This window comes from Ceratotherium simum, chromosome 3 (assembly GCF_057802395.1).
Source record: "Ceratotherium simum simum isolate JZ-2026a chromosome 3, ASM5780239v1, whole genome shotgun sequence".
Classification (NCBI taxonomy): Eukaryota; Metazoa; Chordata; class Mammalia; order Perissodactyla; family Rhinocerotidae; genus Ceratotherium; species Ceratotherium simum.
The window spans coordinates 17,684,839-17,710,591 of NC_141902.1; the positions used below are offsets into that span (position 1 = coordinate 17,684,839).

General features: G+C 41.0%; 2 protein-coding genes across 9 annotated transcripts in view; one reads left to right on the forward strand and one right to left on the reverse strand.

The window, feature by feature from the left end:
- Window positions 1-15,228, reverse strand: part of AP4S1 (adaptor related protein complex 4 subunit sigma 1) — a 44,736-nt gene extending 29,508 nt beyond the window's left edge. For 2 of the 6 annotated variants that reach the window (XM_087423044.1, XM_087423041.1), the window contains exon 1: window positions 14,573-14,902. The gene's annotated coding sequence lies outside the window, so the exon portion shown is untranslated. Of the gene's footprint in view, window positions 1-5,910; window positions 6,095-14,572; window positions 14,903-14,956 lie in introns of those variants that run through there. The other 4 variants (XM_087423032.1, XM_087423037.1, XM_014780434.2 and 1 more) reach the window with 4 other exon arrangements.
- The window catches only part of STRN3 (striatin 3), a 105,920-nt gene continuing 94,128 nt past the window's right edge, over window positions 13,962-25,753 (forward strand). The window contains exon 1 of one of the 3 annotated variants that reach the window (XM_004421142.3): window positions 13,962-14,453. In XM_004421142.3, coding sequence (XP_004421199.1) covers window positions 14,172-14,453 — 282 coding nt within the window. In that variant the 5' untranslated portion in view covers window positions 13,962-14,171. The remainder of the gene's footprint in view (window positions 14,454-25,753) is intronic. The other 2 variants (XM_014780433.2, XM_004421143.3) reach the window with 2 other exon arrangements.

A 25,753-nucleotide genomic window follows, 5' to 3' on the forward strand; every position in this document is an offset into this window, starting at 1 on the left:
CAAAAAGGCAGAAAATAACAAGTGCTGGCCAGGAAGTGGAGACACCAAACCCTTATGGGAATGTAAATGTTACTGCCACTTTGGAAAACAATTGGGCAGTTTTTTTAAAAAGTTAAACACAACTTTACCATATTATCCAGCAATTCTACTTCTAAGTATATATCCAAGAGAAATGAAAACATATGTCCACAAAAAAGACTTGCACATAAATGTTCATAGGAGCATTATTCATAATAGCCCCAAAATGAAAACAATTCAAATGGCCACCAGCAAACGAATGAATAAACACAATGTGGTATATCTACATACAATGGAAAACTGTTCAGCAATAAAAAGGAACAAAATACTGCTACAAGCTACAAAATGGATAAACCTTAAAAACATATTAAATGTTTTTTAATTTATTTTTTTTTTTTAAAGATTTTATTTATTTATTTTTTTCCCCCAAAGCCCCAGTGGATAGTTGTGTGTCATAGCTGCACATCCTTCTAGTTGCTGTATGTGGGACGCGGCCTCAGCATGGCCAGAGAAGCAGCGCGTCGGTGCGAGCCCGGGATCCGAACCCGGGTCGCCAGCAGTGGAGCGCGCTCACTTAACCACCAAGCCACGGGGCCGGCCCTAAATGTTTTTTAATTTAATATTTAATTTAATATGCCACGCCTGGTGGCACAGTGGTTAAGTTCACACTCTCTGCTTCGGTGGCCAGGGGTTTGCAGGTTCAGATCCTGGGCGTGGACCTAGGCACCGCTTATCAAGCCATGCTGTGGCGGTGTCCCAGATATAAAGTGGAGGAAGATGGGCATGGATGTTAGCCCAGAGCCAATCTACCTCAGCAAAAAGAGGAGGATTGGCAACAAATGTTAGCTCAGGGCTAATCTTCCTCACCAAAACAAACAAAAAAACGTGTTAAATGAAAGAAGCCAGATGCAAAGTACTATCTATTGTATGATTCTATTAATGTGAAATGTCCAGAAAAGGCAAATCTATAGAGACAGAAAGTATATTAGTGGTTACCTGGGGCCAGGAGAGGTTTAGGGAAAAATGGGAATGGGGTTTCTTTTGGGGATGATAAAAATCTTCTAACACTGGATTTATTCATGTGATAATATTTGTACAACTTTGTAAATTTACTAAAAATCATTGTACATGTACATTATACAAAGTTCAGAGCTACTACAAAATAATCAGAAAAGGAAGGAATTATACTAAAATGCATTTTGCTTAAATCTGGATGGTGGGATTGGGGGCAATTTTTATTCTCCATCCTTACTTTGCTTTATTCCTCAAGTTTTAAAAGATGTATTACTTTTTGTGTCACACACAAAGTTTGTTAAAAAAATGTTGAGCTGCATTATATAATTTTAAAAATTACCCAGCTGAAGAATAAATGTTTACTCTGAATAATGAAGCTATTGTTTCACTTACTGTGGCATTTCTGAATGCCATATTTCTTTAAAATATGTACTGTTTTTCAAAATGGATGTGCTGAGAGCATCTAATCAGGCTGGCCTAAACACAGGAAACATGGAAATAACAGTGAGATTCTATTTGCTACACCATACTGATTCATTTCATGGGCCTCAAAGTGATTTAGCTGTTGGTGAATTTCTCCATCCTTAAATGAGAGGAAATAAAATACCAGTCAGTAGAAGATTTTCACCTAATTTGGAGCACCTCCCTCAGAGTTTGTAATATGTTATATATTCTTTTTTTATAAGCTAAAACGGTTTGTTTCTTTGCTTAGAATTTACTGGAATTCTATAATGATTCAGTTTTCTCACCTGTCAACTGGGAATAATGACAGCTGCCTTATAGACTTACTGTGAGGGCTAAACGAGATGAAGGGCGTGTAAAGCTCTCAATAGAGCACCCTTCTCCCTCCTCATCCACTTCCCCACTGTAGAGTACATATTCCTCCCAACAGTCTTCTTACTGCAGTTCTAAGACTACTGAAATTTGCCACCCATTCTGCCTTTCTTTACATCCATTCTCCCCTCCTTCTCTCTCTCTCTTTTTCCTTTCTAATTCAGAATACATTTTCAGTAGCTTCAGCTGAGACTTTTACTTTCTGTTAAATCCTGGGTCACTCAAGAAATATTTTAACCACATTTGATTAATTTGGCATTAAACACATTTGTATGTGTGCTGCATTTTTTTACTTAAATAGTTTAAAAATAGTTAAAACCCTTTAAAATGTTAAAATCCAATCAAATTCAGGATTTGTGGAAATCCTGAAGATACCAGTTCTGCAGAAAAATAATGAAAATACTTTGAGAATAAATCTTATTAGTCTGATCTACCATTTTTCTAGCAGTATATCTGAAAAATTTCTAAAGCTTCATGTGACTCTCAGATTTTGATCTAAAGTCATTTTGGCAAATTGATCAAAAAGTCTCATCATATTCTGGTCCAAGATACAATATAAATCCAAACAAGTGTAGCGATTTGTAATTTTAAAACATACTTAACTAAAGCAGAGACAAGCTGGAAGTTTTACTGAAGAGGGTAGATATTGTATTTTTGGAGATGTTCAAGTATCAGACTTTCTATCCTAAATTAGGGGGGTGAACTGAAGAATTTTTAAGGTCCTTTATAGCAATATGATTCAGGCAGGGGAGAAAAGTCATATTTCAAAAACTGAAGATGAGGAATTTATATACTATAAATAGACCATTACATTGTTTGTTAGAAAGTACTTGTTTTATTTTTATTCATTAGTCATCTGTGTGTGAGGCATGGGGGATGGAGGGATTGAGAAGAGATGGCACATCAGTCATTTGCCAGAGAGGTACTGAGGATCAGATCTGGCGGTGGTGGGAGGTGTGCACAGTTCAAAGATACAAACTGTGAAAGGCTGGAGTTCACATGGGCCTGTTGTTGTTGTTGATATCTTACATTCCACTCTTCTTAGGATAGAAAAACTGCTTTCAGGCAAGCAAGCGGCTCAACCTGCCTATTACTACGTGTAATGGAGATAACAATATTTATCTTTCAAAATCAAAATAAAATTTTTTCTTCTAAAATTATCTTCTATTTGGTTTTAGTGTCGAGGGTAATTTATTTTGAAATTAAAAATGCCATTAAAATAGGGAATTAAATTTTTACTTTGACAAAACACGGGCGTGGGTTAGAAATAGTGAAGAAACATTCCTGTGTGGGTAATCTTATTCTAAATTGTTCAGTTAAAATTAGCCACACAAATTAAACATTTGTGCTTAGTGACTAAAAATCTTCATTGAATTTCTGGATTAACAAAGACATCTAGGGGCCGGCCCGGTGGCTGAGCGGTTAAGTGCGCGCGCTCCGCTACTGGTGGCCCGGGTTCGGATCCCAGGCATGCACTGATGCACTGCTTGCCGGGCCATGCTGAGGCCACGTCCCACATACAGCAACTAGAGGGATGTGCAGCTATGACATACAACTATCTACTGAGGCCTTGGGGAGAAAAAGGGGAAAAAGGAAAAAAAAAGAGGAGGATTGGCAATAGATACTAGCTCAGGGCTGATCTTCCTCACAAAAACAAACAAAAAACAAAAAAAGACATCCAGCGGCCGGCCCCATGGTGTAGTGGTTAGGTGCACACACTCTGCTGCTGGAAGCCCAGGTTCAGATCCCGGGCGCGCACCGACGCATCACTTGTCAGGCCATGCTGTGGCGGTGTCCCACATAAAGTGAAGGAAGATGGGCACGGATATTCGCTCAGGGCCAGTCTTCCTCAGCAAAAACAGAGGAAGATTTGCATGGATGTTAGCTCAGGGCTGATCTTCCTCAAAAAACAAAAAAACAAAGACATCCAATATCTTGATTTTAAAGAAGCAAGGAGGACCTGAGATCTACTATCCACGGGTCTCATGGCTGGGATCCTCCCAGGACTTGCTATGTGATGTTACAACGTGTCAATAAGGAGAAACTCCAGAAGAGAACTAGGATTACTCGGTATTACTTCCCATTCCTACAAAATGGTGACTCAAGTTTCCCCCTCAAATTGGAAATATTGCAAACCATATGTTCTGGATTCTGATATATTTAACTTCTACATTTCTTAAGTTAGTTAGATTTTGATAATTCTTGTTGGACATCTGATTTCTAACGAAAACTGTGAAAGACATACAAAGATAGATTTTTCTTATACATTTTTCCCTTTCTGAAGAGTAGCAATCTCCTATTAGCATTGCATTAGGATTCAAACGACAGTGTGTAAGTGCTCTTACAGAGTGAGCAGCAATGTTACAGATTTTAAATCCAAATCAAACTAAAGGAATTTAGAATTAAAATTTTATTTGCTGATGGCTCCTACAGTTTTGTGTCAAACGAAGAAAGAAATAAACAAAACCTCACTGGCATGCAGAGGAATCTCACTTTACATGAAATATATCCCTGAGAAGTTGACTATAAATTAATGTGAGTGCAATACTGGAATTATGGAAAATGGAATTATGGAAAATGTTTGTATAACACCATCACTCCATAACCTATCTGCAATTAATTTGTTTCAACACTATAAAGTCTTCTACTCTAATGTTCACATTACCTGGGGGAAAAATCAGTTACCATGTGAATTTTTTCCTTAAAAGTATACATGAAAATACTACTATGAAATTACAGCTATGCATTAAAATTATTATTTAAAATCTTCCTAATTAAATAAAATGTGTCCTGGGTTAAAATCAAGCACTATAAAAACCTATATTAATATTTTGGGGACTTGAGGATATCACTTAGAAAATTATGGTTCCAACAACAAATTCTTTTTGCAGATCATCACTCTAAAAGAAGTAATAGGCCGGCCCTGTGGCTTGGTGGTTAAGTGCGCGCGCTGCGATGCTGGAGGCCCGGGTTCTGATCCCGGGCGTGCATCGAGGCACCACTTCTCTGTCCATCCTGAGGCCGAGTCCCACATACAGCAACTAGAAGGATGTGCAGCTATGACATACAACTATCTACTGGGGCTTTGGGGGGAAAAAAATAAAATAAATAAAATCTTTAAAAAAATAAAAAAATAAAAAAAATAAAAGAAGTAATAAAACACAAAAATTACTGTATTAAAGTTCACTTTGAGGATCAGTTAACTTACCCAACAGGATCTATTTTTTTTGTTAGTGACATGGCCACAAATAACTCTAATTCAAATGAGTAAGATGGTGGTCATGAAAGACTTCCACTGCTATACCCTGAACGGCATTATTCACTCTTTGTGACATGATGTGCTAATACGACCCAACAAACCAACTCACAAGGAGAGACAATAACAATGGCAAACACTCACACAGTGCTTACTAAACAGCCAGGTGGTATTTTGAACACTTTACCTACATTCATTTAATCCTCACAATAGCTCGATGAGTTAGAGACTGTTTTTATCTCCATTTTACAGATGTGAAACTTAGTCACTTGCCAAAGGTCACTCAGTGACCCGGTGGAGGAAGCACCAATTCCGGTCAGCCCGGCTCCAGTGTTGGTGCTCTCTCTCACCCACTGCTCTCTCCCTCCAGGTTTGCCTCAGGCCTCCAGTAATTCAGTGATGGCCGTGAGATGAGCACAGACGCACAAGTTCACTCCCTGCGCTAGAGTGGATCTAGCTCTGGGCAGCTGACCCTCTATACAAAAGCTTTTACTGGCTAATATGCATATTTTGGCAGTTTGAATCTTGACCCTGGAGCATATCACAAAAGGCAGAATGCTAACACATTATTTACTTTTAGTTGATCTCATCAGGGAGCCTGGAATACCTCAGAAGTGGCTCAATCAGATAATGTGAAAATTTAGGACAGTAAAGCTCATACTACTACATTTACTACAGTGTGTTTAACATTTGCGATTAGACCTAAACTTCCAAAATTCTTATGTCTGATTTGCGCTCTGAGTGAGTTCAGCTAATCTCCCTTTCTACTTCCAATAAATAAAACATACCCAGCGAATGCTGTCCATGGCAGTTTGCAGCCTCGGATCTGAATTTAGTATCATTCTCGTTCAGCTCAGATGTCAGGGTAAACCCAGAGCCTTTCAGGTGGCCTGCTTGGCTGCCCTCGGCCTTGGAGCACTTTTTGCTTTTCTGAATTTCACAACAAAGTGTAGCAACATGTTACAGCTCCCGCTGAAAATGTAAATAGGAGATTAAAGTTGTCAGACAAGAGCCTGCCCAACTGTTGCCCAGAGGATATTCATACTTAAATTGACACTCATTATATCTCACAATCTCTGAACAGCAAAAATCTCACAATTACTTTAGTAGTGGTCAAATAAAAATATTTCAATAGCAAGGCTATAACAAATAACTTTAGTTTAAATAGCAGGCAATCTAAACTTGAAGACGCCAAGAGTGTGAAGAGGCAAGGGAGTGGTGATAGCAGCAGAGTAGTTTTGGGATCTCCCAGGGTCCCCTCACAAAAACGGGGAGAACCGCTAGGATAGGAAAAAAAAAATTCTACAGGCAACATCTTTACCAAAAACCAGGTGAAAAACATCCCCTGGAACTCTAGACCACTAACGGGGAGGGTCAAACTACCCTTAGCAACAAGAATAGGGTGACACAGTTGTGCTGGCAGACGCGCAAGTTCAAAAAAGTTGACTTTGAGGGTCAACAGAGCCAAGGAACCCAGAAATCACCCAGTCTTCACCCAAACACAGGCCCCCCCTTGAAGTGAGAACCTCACGAGTGAATCGAAGAACCACAGTGGGAACTGAGAGGAGGCCTGGCAGGGTCCCTTTTGCCAAGGAGTGCAAGGAAAGGTCCCATCCACCTCCCCAAAGCCCCAGAAACATCCAGAGAAAGCTCTTTTGTAGCAGGACAGACTCCACACTGAAGAGAAACAGTTGAGGGTAGAACACAATACGTGTGTCAAAAGACAGCCAGCTAGCTAAGGCTGACCACAGCTGCATCACAGTGATCAAGTTTAGTGCCTTACTAAAACTGAGCAAACTAGACATTCTACGCCATCTGACATGATACAATAGGAAGTACACTGCATCCCCAAGGGAGAAGTATTTTTGCCAAAAAAATTAAAACCTGAATCAAACCTAGCCTCTAGATCTAACTTCTAGTTTACAAGAAATATGGAGAAGGAAGGAATATGCTAAATACCATAGAAATGCAATCAACCAAATGTGGGAAATTGTACAGGATAAATAACCTTGTCTCTTCAATAAATAAATGGCATGATGATGGGGGGTGAGGGGAAGACAAATCAAAAAAGACCTAAAGACGTATCAACTAAATGAAATATGTGGATTTTATTTGGATCCTGATTTGAAATCATCAACTCTTTAAAAAAAATTTTTCGAGATGATTGCAGAAAACTGAATATGGACTGGCATTAGACTGTATAAACGAATTACGATTCATTTTGTAGGTGCGATCATGGTATTATGGTATTTTTTTAAAGGTCCTAATCTGTCAAAGATACTTAGAGAAGTATGTACCAATGAAATAATATGATGTCTGTGATTTACTTTAAAATATTCCTGGGGCCTGCTGCGGGAGTGTGAGGGAGGCCATGAACTCTGTTTCAAGGCATCTTGGAGCTTGTCGAGGAGACGCCATGGGCAAAGCTCACCCTCCTGAGTTGAAAAAATGTATGGACAGGAAGTTATCATTGACATTCAATGGTGGCAGATATGCCTGAGGAATACTGCAGGGATTTGATCCCTTTATGAACCTTGTGATAGGGCCGGCCCCATGGCTTAGCGGTTAAGTGCACGCGCTCCACTGCTGGCGACCCGGGTTCGGATCCCGGGTTCGCATGGACGGACCGCTTCTCCGGCCATGCTGAGGCCGCGTCCCACATACAGCAACTAGAAGAATGTGCGACTATGACATACAACTATCTACTGGGGCTTTGGGGGAAAAAAAAAATTATATGAACCTTGTGATAGGTGAATGTGTGGAGATGGCAACTGGTGGGCAAGAGAACAATATTGGAATGGTGGTAATATGAGGAAATAGTATCATCGTGTTAGAGGCTTGGAATGAGCATAAACAAAGGCTGTGTTCACCAGGGAAATCAAGTGCTTCCACATGTTCCCTCTCCAAAGGGCCTATTTTACCAGGACATAAAAATCAGGCCACGTATATTTTCATATTAAACTATTTTGTTAAATAAACTTTTGTAATAGTCAAAAAAAAAAAAATCCTCACAGAAAAAAAGTGGACTAGATGAATTAAGAATGGCAAAATCCTGATTTTTATTGAAAATGGTAGTTCATTAGACTTTTTTTTTCTGGTTTTGAATGATTGAAATTTTTGAAAATAAAAAGGTAAAAGAAGTTGATGCACAATACAATTTAAAATATCTGATTACTATATCAAAACCTATAAAACAAAAGGAGCACAGGGCAATAGGAGTTATTTTAAAATGTGCTAAAGCAGTCTTCAATCTTTTTTTGTGGGGTAATGGTCATGTACTTTAAGTTGGTCTATTAACAGAAAGACAAAACTAAAGGTTACTCTCGTTTAAAAATATGTTGTTACGGGGCCAGCCTGGTGACGTAGTGGTTAAGTTTGTGTGCTCTGCTTCAGCAGCCCAGGGTTTGCAGGTTCAGATCCCAGGGGCAGACCTACACATTGCTTATCAAGCCATGCTGTGGCAGGTGTCCCACATAAAATAGAGGAAGATGGGCATGGATGTTAGCTCGGGGCCAATCTTCCTCAGCAAAGAGAGGATGATTGGCAACAGATATTAGCTCACAGCTAATCTTCCTCACCAAAAAAAATATATGTTGTTACAAAAAAATAAGTTTTTGCGAATTTTTGCCAAATTTAAAACATTCTCCAAAGAGAACACTGTCTCTAGCATAGATTTCCCAGACAAGGTGTCTGCGTCTGGTATCATTCTTTTGAACATTCTCTCCTGCTGCTCCAACAGAACACAAATCACATTTCCAAGATTGTTAAATTATTACCTAGGAAAGTTTTGGCAATTTCCCATTCAGTCACATTTTCCAGTCATTTGGTTCTCATGTTTATAGACCTCATTGTCCAGGAGGGACTCAGCTCCAGGCAATTCTTTTTTTTCCTTCAATTTTGACATGTCTATGAGTTAGCTATTATACAATATTATTACAGCCTACTGCTTTCTGACTCATGTTACCCAGGAGACAGTTCAGGAATGAACTCGGACTAGAATTTTATATAGCATGCTGAGCTTCCTAAAGGTTTTGGTGCCTATTTTTCTACATTCTGTGAAGGTCCTTTTCCTTTTCTTTTCTACACAACATATTATTTGAATAGTTCAAGTGCTCTGCAATGAATTTCTACAATTTTCTTAGCCACAGGCAACTGCTGTAACGAGAAGCAGATATCTGATCTTATTTGGCGGGTCACACCACGGTGCCCGTCAGAGCTGCCCCTCCTTTCCTGTTCCACCTGCATTATACAGTTTGCTCCTTTGGTTTTTGAACACATGCCAGCTCTTCTCGAAGACCTTCCTCTGGGCTCTAACATTGGTTTGCTCTCCATATTTATAAATGGAAACACTACGTAATTTCCCCAAGTCACTGAATGACCCCAAAACTACCTACAAAGAATTTCAAAACTGCAAATGATTTGGGAACCAGAGACCATAATAGTGAGCTGATAGGACAGCAGGAGGCAGAAGAGTGGAGGGGTCTTTATTTCCTGTTTCTAAGCACACATATGCACTCACTGATGTGAGAGCGGGACCACTTCCTGTTCTTCTGAAGTCTTGTGGAAGTGACACAGAACTCTTATCTCAGCTTTCTCCCCTCTGCATGGGGATAAGAATACTTGTCACAACCTTTTCAGACGGTGCAAAAAGATGACTAGATTAGTGTCTGTGAGCCAGACTGAGCTCTTTGTTAGAACAGTCAGCAAGGTATCAAACTGGATGTTCTGGTGAGTAATTACAGGGAGCCATACAGGGTCAAAACTCGCTGTATATCAGGTATTACAATAATTGGGAAGAAGGTGTCTGAGTGATAACTACTCTCGACTTATTTAAAAGCCTGGAATACCTTAACACACCTTTGCTGACATAATATATGCACATGCAATATGACAAGTCCCTTTTTGGTCAGATAGAATAAGCACACAGGTGTCTAAGATTAGCTTATGGGAAAGAAAAAACACACCCTAAAATCCTAAACGGATTAAAGATATAAATAGGCTTTCTCGAAGATCATGAGTAGTATACTGAAACTGAGAGAATCAGTGGGAGTAGAGGAGGGATGAACAGACTGATGAAAGGAGAGAACAAATAGGGAATTTCAAAGGTGAGACGGAAGAGAGGAAATGACTCAGCCACAGTTTGGGGAGGGAGTTCCAGTTAGGTGAGTTGTAGGTGAGTATAGGGCCTGGGAGAGCTCAGTATCTACAGGGGACAAGGTTCTAGGAGCTCACTGCAGACTGTCCTCAGGGGTCACAGACACAAAGTCAGAAGTGTAATAAATATTCTCCCAACACAGGAGAAAATCTTGGTGTCTTTTACTTTTAATACTCCGGGCAGTTCTGGTCACTGAACCTTAAGAGATAACTGGTAAATGGTAGCAGCAAAAACTAATAAAAAATGATTGTGGTGAAGGAAAAATACTCATATTAGTGTAGTCTAAATCTAAGTTATTCATCAAACATTTACTGGGGATCACACTGTCCCAGACACTGGGGGGACAGCTGCGAACAAGAGGGGCATGGGTCTTGCCCCTCTAGGAGGCAATCTTGCAGATAAAGGACTATGATCTAGGAAGACCATGGCCAAAGATTGCATTATTGACACTTATAAAACCATGGTGAAAGTGAATGTAGACACATTCAATCGGAATTCTTCAAATAGGGAGCACGTGTGAAATTTTAAAAGAGGCAGTTTTAAGACAGAGCTGAACAAGATATTGAAGAAGCCAGGGCGGCTGGTGCTAGGTAGTTTGCCTACAAACTAGACTGTCACTTCTGTGAGAGCAGATTATGTCTGTTTGGTTCACAGTGGATCACCAGGACTAGTAGAGTATCTGAAAAATAGTAGCCAATCAGGAAATAAAATAAATAAGTGAAGCAAAGATTTGCAGTACCTGTTATGTGTAGGTGTTGCTTTCATAGTGTTTAGTATGAGCATCACTGACCACTCATAGATACATAGATAAATTCAAAGTAATAAGTATTAGGAGATAAGCATGGGATACTACCAGGATAGGGTCTCTAAATAATTCAGGAATCTGGAAAGCTTCCTGGAGGAAGTAACACTTGAGCTGAGTTTTGAAGGAAGAAAGGAAGGAAGGAGAGGTAATGGGGCACAATATGTGTTAAATTCCTGTGGAATGAAATATCATTATGCATTTAGCAGCCAAAAACAGCACAGTTCAGGTGGAGCGAATGCAGTGCCATGATGGTGTGATGGTAGGTTAAACAACAGAGAGGATCTAGAATTTGTAGGATTTTTATTTTATTATTTTTTTTGTGATGAAGATCAGCCCTGAGCTAACATCTGATGCCAATCCTACTCTTTTTGCTGAGGGAGATTGGCCCTGGGCTAACATCCGTGCCCATCTTCCTCCACTTTATATGGGACGCCGCCACAGCATGGCTTGACAAGCGGTGCGTCAGGGCGCGCTGGGGATCCAAACCTGCAGATCCCCAGGGAACCCTCGGGCCTCCTGAAAAGGATCGGCGCGCACTTAACCACTACGCCACCAGGCCAGCCTCTGAAGGAACTTTACATGCTATGCTAAAATTGGGGCTTTATTCTAAATCTGGTGATCCCTAAAATATTTTAAGCAGGGAATGACAGGATCAGATCTGCCTTTTGAAGATCACTCAAGCATCAGTGGTAGTGGGAGGTGGGGGAAGAGTAGACTTGGGAACGTTTTAGCTAAGACGTTATTGAAGATAATGAAAGATGTTACTGAGAAAAGGATTGGATGTGGGGGCTGAGTGAAAGAAAGGTACCAGCATGACTGCCAGACCACAGGTTTGGATGTAGTGCCACTTAATAAGACAGGTAATAGGGGGGCCGCCCCGTGGCTTAGCGGTTAAGTGCGCGTGCTCCTCTACTGGCAGCCCGGGTTCGGATCCTGGGCGCCCACCAACGCACCGCTTCTCCGGCCATGCTGAGGCCGCGTCCCACATACAGCAACTAGAAGGATGTGCAGCTATGACATACAACTATCTACTGGGGCTTTGGGGGGAAAATAAATAAATAAATAAAACTAAAAAAAAAAACATAAGACAGGTAATAGAAGAGGAGCAGAGTTTTTTGTTTTTTGAAAGTGAGTGGGGAGGAAAAAAGAAGGATTATGAATCCAGTCTTTTCTTGACCTTGAGGTACCAGTGGGAAATATTAAGTGTGCATGTTCCTCTTCTCTTGATGCCAACATCATTGAGGTCAACCACACCCTTTCACAAATGTGTGCTGTATGGGCTTCAGGCAGCAGAGTATTTCTGAACTTTTTATGTGCTGTGAGGCCCCTCAAAAAAGAACAAGACTGAATAAGCAGGTTGTATGTTGGTCACTATAAAATGCAAAAACAGTACTTTAAGAATGTGGAGAAATAGTTCTTAATATTGTGACCTAAGACCTTACCTCATACATAAATAAAACATGGCAGCATGAATAAGTCCAATGTGCTCTGCCTTGAACTATAACAACAGTAAAGCAGACATGATAAATTAAGACGTACTACTTTATCTCTTTGAAATTACACCCTGAGTGGTCCTTACATTCCATAGTGAAAATTTTATTGGTAGTAAAGAAGAAAAAAAATTTAAAAGTGCAATTTTATATGCAATTTTCCTGCATAGCTGTAATTACTAAACCTAAAAATTATGTTTTTAAATATTTTTGTCCTAGTTTTCAACCAAATGGTTATTAGCTACATTAACTTTCAAAAACTTACTAGTTCATTAAGGATGTTTCCTGGCAACCTAAGCACATAAAAACACACTACAGCACTTAAAAGATTAATCTTGTCTTTTGTGTGTGTATTATATTCACTCAAGCAACATTTAATGACCCAGGAAAACACCTTTAGCCATTCATCTACGATTTTAAGTTATATTCACGATGCTTTTATATTTTATTTCCATCAAAAGATTCTGCTACGAATGACAATACTTGTGAGCTAATTCACTTCTAAAACATCAAACTATTAGTCTAACCAGTCTCCTCCAAAGTATCTGTCTCCCTCTACCCACCACCGTCAAGATCTAAAGTTTTTCATTATCTCCCCTTCTCCCAATAAAAAAGATGAAAACAGGCGCTCTTGCTCCCCTCCCTAATCCCCCAAACAGAATCCATCCTAGAATAAGAAAGAAGAGGTGAGGCAGAGAAGAACCAGTTGCGACGGGCGACCGAGAAGCACAGAAGTGGGACCAAAGCCGGGACTCGGAACGTAGACGGGGAATCAGTCCCCAGGTCCGGTGGGATCCGGGCTATTTGCCAAAAGAGAACGTCCCCGAGGCCCCGGGAACTGACTGGTGCTAAGAAACCAGAGGGAGAGTGAGTGACAAGCAGAGAAAGAGCCCCGACCCTCTGGGACCGCCTGAAACACGCAAGGAATGCAAAAGAAACGTCAGGAATCCGGGACCGGCTGAGGCCACCGGAGCGACCAGCCAGGTTAAGACCCAGCTCAGGAGGCAGGCACGTCGGTGACACCCCTGGCTGGGGAACGGCGCCCGGGGCCTGACTGCGCGAGGGAAACCACTGGGAAGCCAGACACCTACTCGCTTCCCAAGGTCGGAGTCGGAGGCCCACTGCCCCGGAGCGGCCGCTAGACACCCGGAGCGAGCCTGAGGGCGGGCCTAGGGGCGGGGCCGGGGCGCCTTCCCCGCCTCTAACGGCAACCCCGACTGCGTCGTCAGTGCGCCTGCGTAGGGTGAGGCCGGACTCTATTTGGCTACTAGTCGTGCGGCGGCGTTCTCTACCCGGCATGCTGCGCGGGAGCGACGGCCCTACGTCTCTCCCCTTCCCAACCCTGCCCCCTCTGCCCCTCCCGCCGCCGCCCCCCCTTCCCCTAAAGTGAGTGAGTGAGACGGGCAGATGGAGGAGGGACTGTAATGGCGGCGGCCGGCAGCTCCCTGCTCTGACCCACGGCAGGCATACAGCAACAACGTCCTCCCCGCCCCTCTCCCAGCCGGCCTCCGCCCCGCCACCAGCGCGGGGCCACCCTCCCCGGCCCTTCCCCCAGCCGTCGGCGTCTCGCCCTGCGCCCCGGCCGGGGCCCCACACACAATGGACGAGCTCGCCGGAGGCGGTGGTGGCGGCCCGGGGATGGCGGCCCCTCCACGGCCACAGCAGGGACCTGGGGGGAACGTGAGCCTTTCGCCAGGGGGGAATGGAGCGGCGAGCGGCGGGGGTCCTCCGGCCGCCGAGGGAGCGGGGCCCGCGGCAGGCCCGGAGCTGTCCCGGCCGCAGCAATACACTATCCCAGGGATCCTGCACTACATCCAGCACGAGTGGGCTCGCTTCGAGATGGAGCGGGCGCACTGGGAGGTGGAGCGGGCCGAACTGCAGGTACCTCGCTGGGGTCGGTGTGCGGGACGGCTGCGGCGGCGGGGTGCCCGGCTGGGGGGTGGGGCCGGGACTCCCCTCTGTCGGAGCCCCGCGGCCTGGGGACGACGAGAGGAACCTACCTGTGCGGCTCGGGGGCGTTGTTCCTGGCCACGGCTCTTCCTAGACTCCCCCTCCCCCTTTTCCGCAGAAGCTTGTTCCCCAACCCTCCCTAGCTGCGCGGTGCGGGCTTCCTTGGGGCAGCCATTTTGGCTTTGAGTATGGCGTCTGCGGGGGCTCCTCTGGAGGCGGCCTGCCCGGGTCTCCGGGGCTTGGGGCCGAGCTCCTCTCTGTGGGAGAGTCCGGCATGGGGCTGCTGGGCACTGAGCTTGCTCTTGCCTATGCCTCTGAAGATGGAGAGCCCGAGGAGAGGGACTGGGATGGGCATTTTACCACATTTTGCCGGATCACCCCCCTTTCCGATTTGGCATGTCTGGCCCCCTCCCCCGGAGTTGGTACGCACTTACCCCTTGACAGCCACGCTTCCTTCCAGGGCTGCTACCAAGCACAATGGCTTGCGGCTGACCTGTGAAGTTTTCATTTCCTGCTGCCAACTTGAAGGACATTCTTACCTGGGATGCTGCCTTATTTGCTCAGATTCCCTTTGAGTTCTTCCCTACTGTAGTGACTGAGTCATCAAGGCTTCTCTATACTGAATTTTTCTTTTTAGAGTGCCCTTTACCAGGCCTCCCCCTCCTCTCTCCCCTTCTTTGCCCGTAAAAAGCCAAACCAGACTATCTGTCCTGTCTTTGTGAAACGAGTGAGACAAGATTTAATATTAGCTTGAAGTAAAACGTACTTGACACGCCTTACTAACTCAGGGAGCGGAAGCAAAGTTAAATATCCTCAGGACCCTGCATAATTGAGCCTGCCTCGGTCCTCTTAAGGTGAAACTTGGATAGGCTGGTTTTCCTAGCTTTTGGAAGGTGTTGGTAGTTTAAACAGGGCTCATGTCTTGGATTTCAGAATGCCTACATCTTTTTAAAAGGATTGTTTAACTTTTTTGGGTATTGTGTTTATCTTTAAGTCCCTTTCCAAGGCAAATTTAGGCTTAGAAGAAAAAAGCATGCATCTAAATAGTGTTGCACCTGTTCTTCAGTCTGGTGTATATTTAGAATGTAAGCAGTATTCTGCGCTGACATATATGTCTTATATGCCTGCGGTGGATAGTTAGGGAAATGTAGTGTTGAAAGAAAGAAGATTGGATTAACTTTGAAAGAGTGTCCTCAAATATATATATCTCTTCACTTTGATTTTGAACTAGTAAACTTTTATTTGATTCTGCAAAGTGGGTAAAGTTAAACTTTTACAAAGTGAGAATACTGAGATATTTTGATACTTTATCAAGTCTTGAAAAATTAAGTATAAATTAACATGTTAGTCTATTCAATACTTTAGAATTATGTTTGGATATACTATTGGGTTTTTAAAAATATAACTTTCACCAGTCCCTGATATAGTGTTTTTGACCTTTGTACTGTTGTATGAAAGCTTAGGTTTTAACACTTTTGAAGTTAGCACTTGCATTAGTCGTTCATAAGCTTCGCTAATGTAAGTAGCTGAAAAAATGTTTTACTTGTGTCTAAATTAGTAAAATCTATTCATTAATGAGGTCTGTATTGTCTGCCCTAGCCCTAGCTTTCCTTTCTAGTTCTCCTTTCCTTGACAGTAACAGAAAAGTCTTTTAAAGAAGATTCCTTTTGCTTACTTGCTTTCAGTTGATCTGTTGGCATATTAGTTCTGATATAGCCGTTCTAAGCTTTTTTTGTTTGATTATTTTGAAGTAGTTCTCTTGTTTCTACATTCTTAATTTTTTCCAGGGATTTTCATTATTTCATACTGATTCTTTTGGAATAAAATGTTCATGATTGTGTTTGTGTGTTTTTGTTTTTATATATTTCTCTGAAATGTTTTACTGGGTTAGTTAGTAGAGTTTCAAGTTTGCTTCTGGAATATTGAATTTGCTTTAAGTGCATTCATTCTTCAGTAAGATTGCTTGTGACATGTAGATTTAAAAATGTATGTGTTGAATAAAAATTTATTGGGAGGGTTTAAGTGAAGCATCAGTGAATTTTAACTGTAAATTTAAACTTATTTTTAAGAAAGATAACAGAAATAAGACAGCTTACATATCATTGTTGTCTTCAGCTTTGGTTATACTGTTCATCTACACATATATTTAAAGTGTGTTTAAATATATTTAATATTCAAGATAAAACTTCAATAATGAATACAAAGAGCCTGAGGTATATCTAATTTTGATGTAAAATTTTAATATGGAATCATATTTTCCCTGGCTTTGGAAATGATTTTAAATTGGAACTTTGCATTATGGTTTTATTCTCTGTAAAAAGAATTTGGGGTAAAAGTCTGTCTTAGAAACTTGAAACTTAACCCAAGGATTATGTCTTAAAGCTGTTTTGTCTTTGTGACTCGGGTAAAGCTGTGTTAGTGAGGCTCTGTGACAGTGATTCCTAAGTGAGAGTGCTAGTCGGAGTCACTAGTAAAACTTTTAAATATTGGGGCCTCTGCTTCATCCTGCAGAGATTTGGATTGATTTGGTCTAGGACTTGGGAAAAATGGACTGTTGGTGTGATTTTGGCAATTCATGTTATATAGAAATTATAACTGCCATTTATTCACCAGTACAACCTTATGAGGTAGGTGTCATTCCTATTTTACAGATGAGGAGAAAAACTTAGGTTAAATAACTTTGCCAGGGTCACCCAGCTATAAAGTACTGCAGCTGAGATTGGAACCCAGGTTTGTCTGAATCCAAAGTTTGTGGTCTTATTACCACTCTTGTAACCACTGTATTATATTGTCATCTTACGATTTTTTATGGAAATGGAATCTGACTTGTAATTCTTTGTCTACCATTGTGTGGCATACACCACTTCAATATATTTCTTTTTTTTTTTTTTAATTTTATTTATTTATTTTTCCCCCAAAGCCCCAGTAGATAGTTGTATGTCATAGCTGTACATCCTTCTAGTTGCTATATGTGGGACGCGGCCTCAGCATGGCCGGAGAAGTGGTGCGTTGGTGCGCCCCAGGGATCCGAACCCCGGGCCGCCAGCAGCAGAGCGCTCGCACTTAACTGCTAAGCCACGGGGCCGGCCCGCCACTTCAATATATTTCAACCAAGTTTTATTGAGCCCCCATGATGTGCTAGGTCTAGTTTATGTATGTTGTGAACATGTCCTTATATTTTTCTCTGTAGTTGGTATGTAATAAATGCACTTATGGTATATACAAAAGGCTTGTTTGCCAACGATAAAAACATGACATAGATAATACATAGAAAATGTAGTCCAGGAGTTTATATTCTAAAATTACTAATTCTCCTGCAAATGTGAAAATTTTAATTAGTGTTTGTGTTTGCACACTCTGACATACAGGTTTGTCATAACATGACAGATGTTGCCACCTAAAGATCTTAATAGGAGATATGTCACTTACCTGATTTATTAATTTTTAAGGGGAGAAAACTTGAACTGTTTCCCCTGCACTCTCACTGTCTGAGTTTTCTTAGAGTATTCTAGAAAAGTGATTTGCAAATCCTGGGGCCTTTTCTATTAGAAAATTTTTATGAATCTACTATGAAATTACAAAAAATAACAGTATAGTGATTTTTCTTAAAGGCGCTCCCTTTATTCTGAGAGTGTTAGCCTTCATAAATTTTTGCTGTTATGCGGTTTCCTATTTCAAATGATGGTGACAAAAGAGAAAAAAAAATTATTTGATAGAAGTAAGAATCCACAACCATTTGTCATTCTCCTTGTTTTTTTTTGTGTGTGTGTGAGGAAGATCAGCCCTGAGCTAACATCCATGCCAGGCCTCCTCTTTTTTCGCTGAGGAAGACTGGCTCTGGGCTAACATCTGTGCCCATCTTCCTCCACTTTATATGGGACGACACCACTGCATGGCCTGACAAGCGGTGCATTGGTGCGCGCCTGGGATGTGATTCTGGGCCGCCGGCAGTGGAGCGTGCGCACTTAACCGCTACACCACGGGGCCAGCCCCTCCTTGGTTTTTTTTCTGAAGTCCTTGGAAACAAAAGTGTAGGGACCACTAATCTAGAATTCTTTTCTCCTCCATTTGCCCCTTAACCTCGCCCTGTAGTTTGCTTTTTACTCTACTCTCTTCCTACACCCATCTGAACACTTTGTAGGCCGATGTTTTTTCTGTTGATGATTGACCTTCAAATTACCAAATTCTGTGGGCTTCGTACAGACCCTAGGCACTTAACCCACACATTCTACTATTGACTATTTCTTCTTCAAAATCCTTTCGGCTTCCACTCTGTAATTCCCTAGTCTCCCTTTGATCTGCTTACCACTTTTCTTTGTATGTTTCCTTTGTTCCCAATTGTTGTTACCTGGGAGTCTGGTTCTCTTCTTGTTTTCACTGTATATTTCATTCAAAATCAGATTTTCAGCTGTCGCTTACCATCTTAATACCTAACATTTATTGTTTACCATTTGCTAAGTCTTATTCCGGTGCTTCAGTATTTACTCATTTAATCGTAAAAACAACCCAGTGAGGTTGGCACAATGGGTTTCTTTTGTTGTTGGGTTTTGGTTTTTTATTTGGACACTAGAGTGTTGGGGTCCAGAGGTTAAGTAATCTACCTAAGATCTTGCAACTAGGAGGCAACAGAGCTGGGATTTAAACCTGGACAGGCTGCCTACTGTCTTTGGCTTCCAGATATCTCAGACATATTTCTAATTTCCTGTTTAACTTTTCTACTTCAAATTGAATACATTCATTGTTCAGTTCATCTCAAATGCCTGTCTCTTCCCCCCACAAAACACACTTAACTTGCTCAGTCTCCTTTATTCTCTGTTATTGTTAATGTTTATCACCATCCTTCCCATTACTAGGTGCTAGAGAGATCAGTGGGTCATCCTGCTATGTGTTATCTTTGAGTTTTATTGATTCTAGTATAATTATTCATTGAATATATTTGAGTGCTACTTTGTGCTGGTCACCAGGTATATAATGATGTGTGAAACAAGGACCTTGCCCTCATGGAGCTTGTACTCTAGAAATAATAAAATGTGATAAACCAGAAATTAACAGGATGCTGAGAAAATAAATGGTGATGGGAAACCTATGTAGATTGTAGGCTTTCAGCTAAATAGCTAATATTTATTGAGCACTTTCTATATACCAAGAATTATTTTCAGTCTTTAATATGTAGCTTATTTAATTTTCTTAAAGTCCCTGAGGGGTAAATATACTTTTAGATCTGAGGTATGAATACCTAACAACCATAGGTATTCCAGTAGGAAGGAACAGCATTAGTAGAGGTTCTAAAGCTGGGAAGAGCTTGGTTGAAAGTGTGTAAACTGGACTGTAGTGATTCAAGAGGCTAATAGAGATAGCTCCAGTGTCCTAAAATATATTTAATTCAGTGATTATTAATTTTTTGGGTATAGTCTCCTTTGCATATATGATGAAAGCTGTGGAGCCTCTTCTGGTTTAAAAAAAAAAAAAAGGGATGAGTAAAAAATTTTGCCTAGAATATCTATGAATCCTAACCACCGACCTAAGGAAATAACCCTGATTTAGTTTGTGGTTTTCTTTTCTTGGCTACTGCTATCTCAGTTCAGATTGCTCCGCCTGCCTGAATTCTCTGGAGTAATCTAACAGTTTCGCTCCATCGATGCCCTTCCTAACAGTTTATCCTCTGTATTGTAAATATGATTGTATTACATGTACCCTTGCTTTAATTTTTTATTATGGAGAGTTTTATACATATACAAAAATAATATAGTATCCGTGACCTCCCACAAACTTGTCACTCATCTTAAACAGTAACAACTCATGACCAATCTTGTTTTACTTATACTTCTGTCTACTCCTCTGCTCTCCCAAATGATTTTGAAGCAAATCCCAGAATCCTATAATTTCATCCACAAACATTTCAGTATAAATCTAAAAGATAAGCACTTTAAAAGATAGCTACAATGTTGTAGTTGTCTACCAGATTGTTAAGAATCAGTTGTTTGAATCAGGATCCAGATAACACATTGTTTGGAACTCTCTCCATCTTTCTTTCCTTTGCCTTGCCATTTTTTGTTGAAAAAATTAGGTCTTTGGTCCTATAAAGGTTCCCAGAGTCTTTGTTTTGCTGAGTGCTTCCCTGTAGTATTAGTTTAACTTGTTCTGTTGACTGGTTTGTTTTCCCTATTACTTGGTTAGTTGCATGTAGGGGTTGATCAAAATTGGTTTATTTTCTGATTTGGGGCGGGGAGGCCACTTCACAGGTGGTGATGAGGTCTTCCATCAGAAGGCACAGAACAGTTGGTAGGGAGTCTTTTGTGATGTTAGCAGGCCTTGATTTTATTGCTTAAGAGCATTCATTCATTAGTGCCATCCTTAGTTTTTAAAAGACTTGTTAAGAAATTGAAATATAATTCACATAACAGAAAATTCACACCTTTAATGTGTACATTTCTGTGGTTTTTAGTATATTCACTATGTTGTATAGTCACCATCACTGTCTAATTTCAAAACATTTTTGTCACCCCACAGAGGAACCCTGCACCTGTTAGCAGTTAGTCCTAATTCCTCCTGTTCCTTGGCAACCACTACTTTCTGTGTCTATTGGTTTGCCTACTCTGGACGTTTCATATAAATGGAATCATATACAATACGTGGCTTTTTGTAACTGGCTTCTTAAGTCTTCAAGGTTCATCCATGTTGTAACATGTAACAGTACTTTATTCCTTTTTATGGTTGAGTAGTATTCTATTGTATGGATATACTACATTTTGTTTTGTCCATCAGCTGGTGGATATTCGGGTGTTTCTACTTTTTGGCTCTTATGAGTAATGCTATTAACGTTTGTTCACAAGTTTTTGTGTGAACATATGTTTCCAGTTCTCTCTGGTATATAGAAAAGAGTGGAATTCCTGGGTCATGTTCACCTTTGGGAGGAATTCCATGTTTAACTTTTTTTGTGTGTGTGAGGAAGATTAGCCCTGAGCTGACATCTGTTGCCAATCCTCCTCTTTTTGCTGAGGAAGATTGGCCCTAGGCTAACATCCGTGTCCATCTTCCTCTACTTTATATGGGACAGTGCCACAGCGTGGCTTGACAAGCAGTGCGTCGGTCCGCGCCCGGGATCCGAACCTGCTAACCCTGGGCCACCGAAGTGGAGCATGTGAACTTAACCACTATGCCACCGGGCTGGCCCCTGTGTTTAACTTTTTAAGGAACAGCCACACTGTTTTCCAAAGTGACGGCACCATTTTACTTTCCCACCAGCAATGCAGGAGGGTTCCAGGGCCACCCTTAGTTTTTTTTTTTCAACTTTGAAGTACATTTTTATTATTAAAAAAATTTTTTTAACAAAATGACTTTCCTTTGAGTTTATTTAAATTAATTTTCTTTTGATTCCAAGTTGTGTTTTCTGCCTCCCTCCCTCTCTGTCTCTCTGTCATAGAGTTTATTTTATAGAGCAGTTTTAGGTTTACAACAAAATTGAGTGGAAAGTACAGACAATTCCCACATAATGCCTCTGCCATCAAAACCTCCCCCGCTATCAACAGCCCCACTAGTGTGGTACATCTGTTACAATTGATGAGCCAACATTGACCCATCACTATTAACCGAAGTCCATGGTTTACATCAGTGTTCACTCTTGGTCTTCTACATTCTTTGGGTTTTGACAAATGTATAATGACGTGTATCCACCTTTATAACGTGCAAAATAGTTTCACTGCCCTAAAACTCCCCTGTGCTCCACTTATTCCTTCCTGCCTCCCGCCAAACACTTGGCAACTACTGCCCTTTTTACTGTGTACCACAGTTCTGCCTTCTCCAGAATGCAATATAATTGGAATCATATAGTATGTAGATTTTTCAGACTGGCTTCTTTCACTTAGTAATGTGCATTTAAGGTTCCTCATTAAATATCTTTTTGTGGCTTGATAAAGCTTTTCTTTTTGGTGCTAAATAATATTCTGTTGTATGTATGTACCACAGTTTATTTGTCCATTTACCTGTTGCAGGACATCTTCGTTGCTTCCAAGTTTTGGCAGTTACGAATAAACATCCATGTGCAGGTTTTTATGTGGACCAGAGTTTTCAAATAATATTAGGTAAATGCCAAGGAGCTCAATTGCTGTATTGTATAAGAGTATGTTTAGGGCCGGCCCCATGGCTTAGCAGTTAAGTGCTCCTGCTCCGCTGCTGGCGGCCCGGGTTTGGATCCTGGGCGCGTACGGACTCACTGCTTCTCCGGCCATGCTGAGGCCGCGTCCCACATACAGCAACTAGAAGGACGTGCAGCTATGACATACAACTATCCACTGGGGCTTTGGGGGAAAAATAAGTAAATAAATAAAATTATAATTGATAGCTTCAAAAAAAAAAGAGTATGTTTAGTTTTTTAAGAAACTGCCCGTCTTCCAAAGTGGCTGTACCTTTTTGCATTTCCACCAGCAGTGAATGAGAGATCTTGTTGCTCCACGTTCTTGTCAGCATTTGATGTTGTCAGTGTTTTGGATTTTAGCCATTCTAATACAGTAGTCGCCTCTTATCTGTGGGGGATATGTTCCAAGACCCCCAGTGGGTGCCTGAAACCGCGGATAGTACTGAACCCTAGATATACTATGTTTTTTCCTATACATACATACCTGTGATAAAGTTTAATTTATCAATTAGGCACAGTAAGAGATTAACAACAATAACTTCTGTTTGGCATATCCCAATTACCAGTATCACTACTCTTGTGCTTTGGGGCCATTATTAAGTAAATTAAGGGTTAGTTGAACACAAGCACTGCCATACTGAGATAGTCGCTCTGATAACCGAGATGGCTACTAAGTGACTAAGGGGCAGGTAGCACATACAGGGTGGACATGCTGGACAAAGGGATGATTCACGACCTGGGAAGGGCTGAGTTGGACCTCGAGAGATTTTGTCACGATACTCAGAACGGTGCACAATTTAAAACTTATGAATTATTTATTTCTGGAATTTTCCATTCAATAGTTTTGCACTGCGGGTAACTGAAACCGTAAGGTGGGACTATTGTAGGTGAGTAGTGGTATCTCGTTGTAATTTGAAGTTCCCTGATAACATACAGTGTTGAGCATCTTTTCATATGCTTGTTTGTCATGTGTATACCTTCTTTGGTGAGGTGTCTGTTAAGGTCTTTGGCCCGTTTTAAAATTGTATTCTCTGTATCTCCCCCTCCTGACATTTACTTTGTTTTTGGATGGAATGATGTTGCACATTGTTTCTAGTCATTTATGAGTAATTGTTCAGTAAATGGCAGCCAGATTATTACTTATAACACTTCTTATATATTTACCTTAAAAGCTTCTTTAATGGCTTAATCTAAAGGAATGACTAGTTGTAACATCACCTTGTCTTTGGCTCCCCTTCCGCTGAAGCTACCCAAGGCAATGAATCAATTTACTTTATCTGGAGATACTTGTCAAGTCTCTAATTGTAAAAGAATGAAGGGGGCTGGTGGCACAAGCGGTTAAGTGTGGGCTCTGCTGTGGCAGCCTGGGGTTCGCCGGTTTGGATCCGGGGCACACACCAACACACTGCTTAGCAAGCCATGCTGTGGCGGCATCCCATATAAAGTGGAGGAAGATGGACATGGATGTTAGCCTATGGCCAGTCTTCCTCAGCAAAAAAAAAAAGTGGAGGACTGGCAGATGTTAGCTCAGGGCCCATCTTCCTAAAAAAAAAAAAAAAAAAAAAAAAAGAAGAATGAAACCTGTGGTGGCTCCCAAACCTAGTTAATAATCATAATCCCTGGGGATGCTTTAACATATAGCTTCCATCCCTGGTCATTGTGATTCAGTAGTCTGAGGTGGAATCTGTGTTTTTTAAATGTATACCTGGTGATTCTGAGTATCAGCCAGTTTTGGGAACCTGCACAATCAAAAGCTCTTAATGATTTGGTATAATCCATTTCTCCAGCCTCTCTCCCTTTGACATCCTCATTCCTCCTGTAGGTGTTTTAAACTTTGGCAGTATATCACTCCCTTTTCTGCACTCAGAGTAACTTGCACTGTGTATACTTATGTTGTTGCACTTTAGTTTTTTTATTATTATTTTAACTTTTCTGCTTTCCAATACATTGAAGCCACTTGTTAGCAGGAACTTAGTGGTTTTCAACATGCTACGAATTTTTGTGGGATTCATTAGAAATACACTGTGGTGTTTGATTATATAGATGAAAGCATTACATGTCCATAAAATGAACTACTAATAATAACACTTGTTAACATTTAATGAGTGCTTTCCGTGCGTTGGGAATCATTCTAATTTTCATACCATCCGTAAATCATAGGTAAGAATTATTTCCATTTTAGAGAGAAGAAAACATGGAAAAGAGGTTAAATAACGTACTCAACATAAAACAGTAGGTAATGAAACCAGGAGCTCTTGAGTTGCTTTAGACCAGTATGTTATGCCATCTTAAGGTAATGCCAGTACCTGGTGTTCATTGACACCCCCCTAAGAATTGTAAATAAATGACTAATGAATAGGCTCAATGTGACAAGATTTAAAAGACTGTAACTGAAGCAGTTATAAATGTGTAGTGAAATGGTGGATCATCTTTAGATAGACATTGTAAAATGTTTTTAAAATTCTCATTTAAAAAATTTCAAACTCTTAATTTTTTTTGAGTAGGTAATGCATGGTTCAGAATTGTCTGGTACTCACCATAAGCAGGTCCACCCCTACTCCAGAATTAGTAACTATTTTTATTAGTGCTACATGTATCCCTCCAGTGTTTGTTTTTTTTTTTTTTTCTGAGTAAGATTTGCCCTGAGCAGTCTGTTGCCAATCTTCCTCTTTTTGCTTGAAGAAGATTGGCCCTGAGCTACTATCTGTGCCAGTCTTCATCTGTTTTGTATGTGAGTCACTGCCACAGCATGGCCACCAACAAGTGGTGTAGGTCCGCACCCGGGCGCGGAAGTGGAGTGCGCCGAACTTAACCACTAGGCCACTGGGCCAGCCCCTCTCCAGTGCTTCTTTATGCAGATAGATAGAAACAAATATATATACTTATTTTACTCCCTTTCTAATATAACAGTTTGTAAACTATATACCCTAATTGTCACTTTACTTTTTCATTTAATATTTCTTAGAGAGATCATTCTAATTCTGTTAATAGAGAGCACTCACTTTTTTCTAACAGCTACATAGTATTCTGTTATGTGGATGTGCCATGGTGGATTTAACTACTCCATTCTTGCTGGAGGGTTGTGTTCAATTTTCCC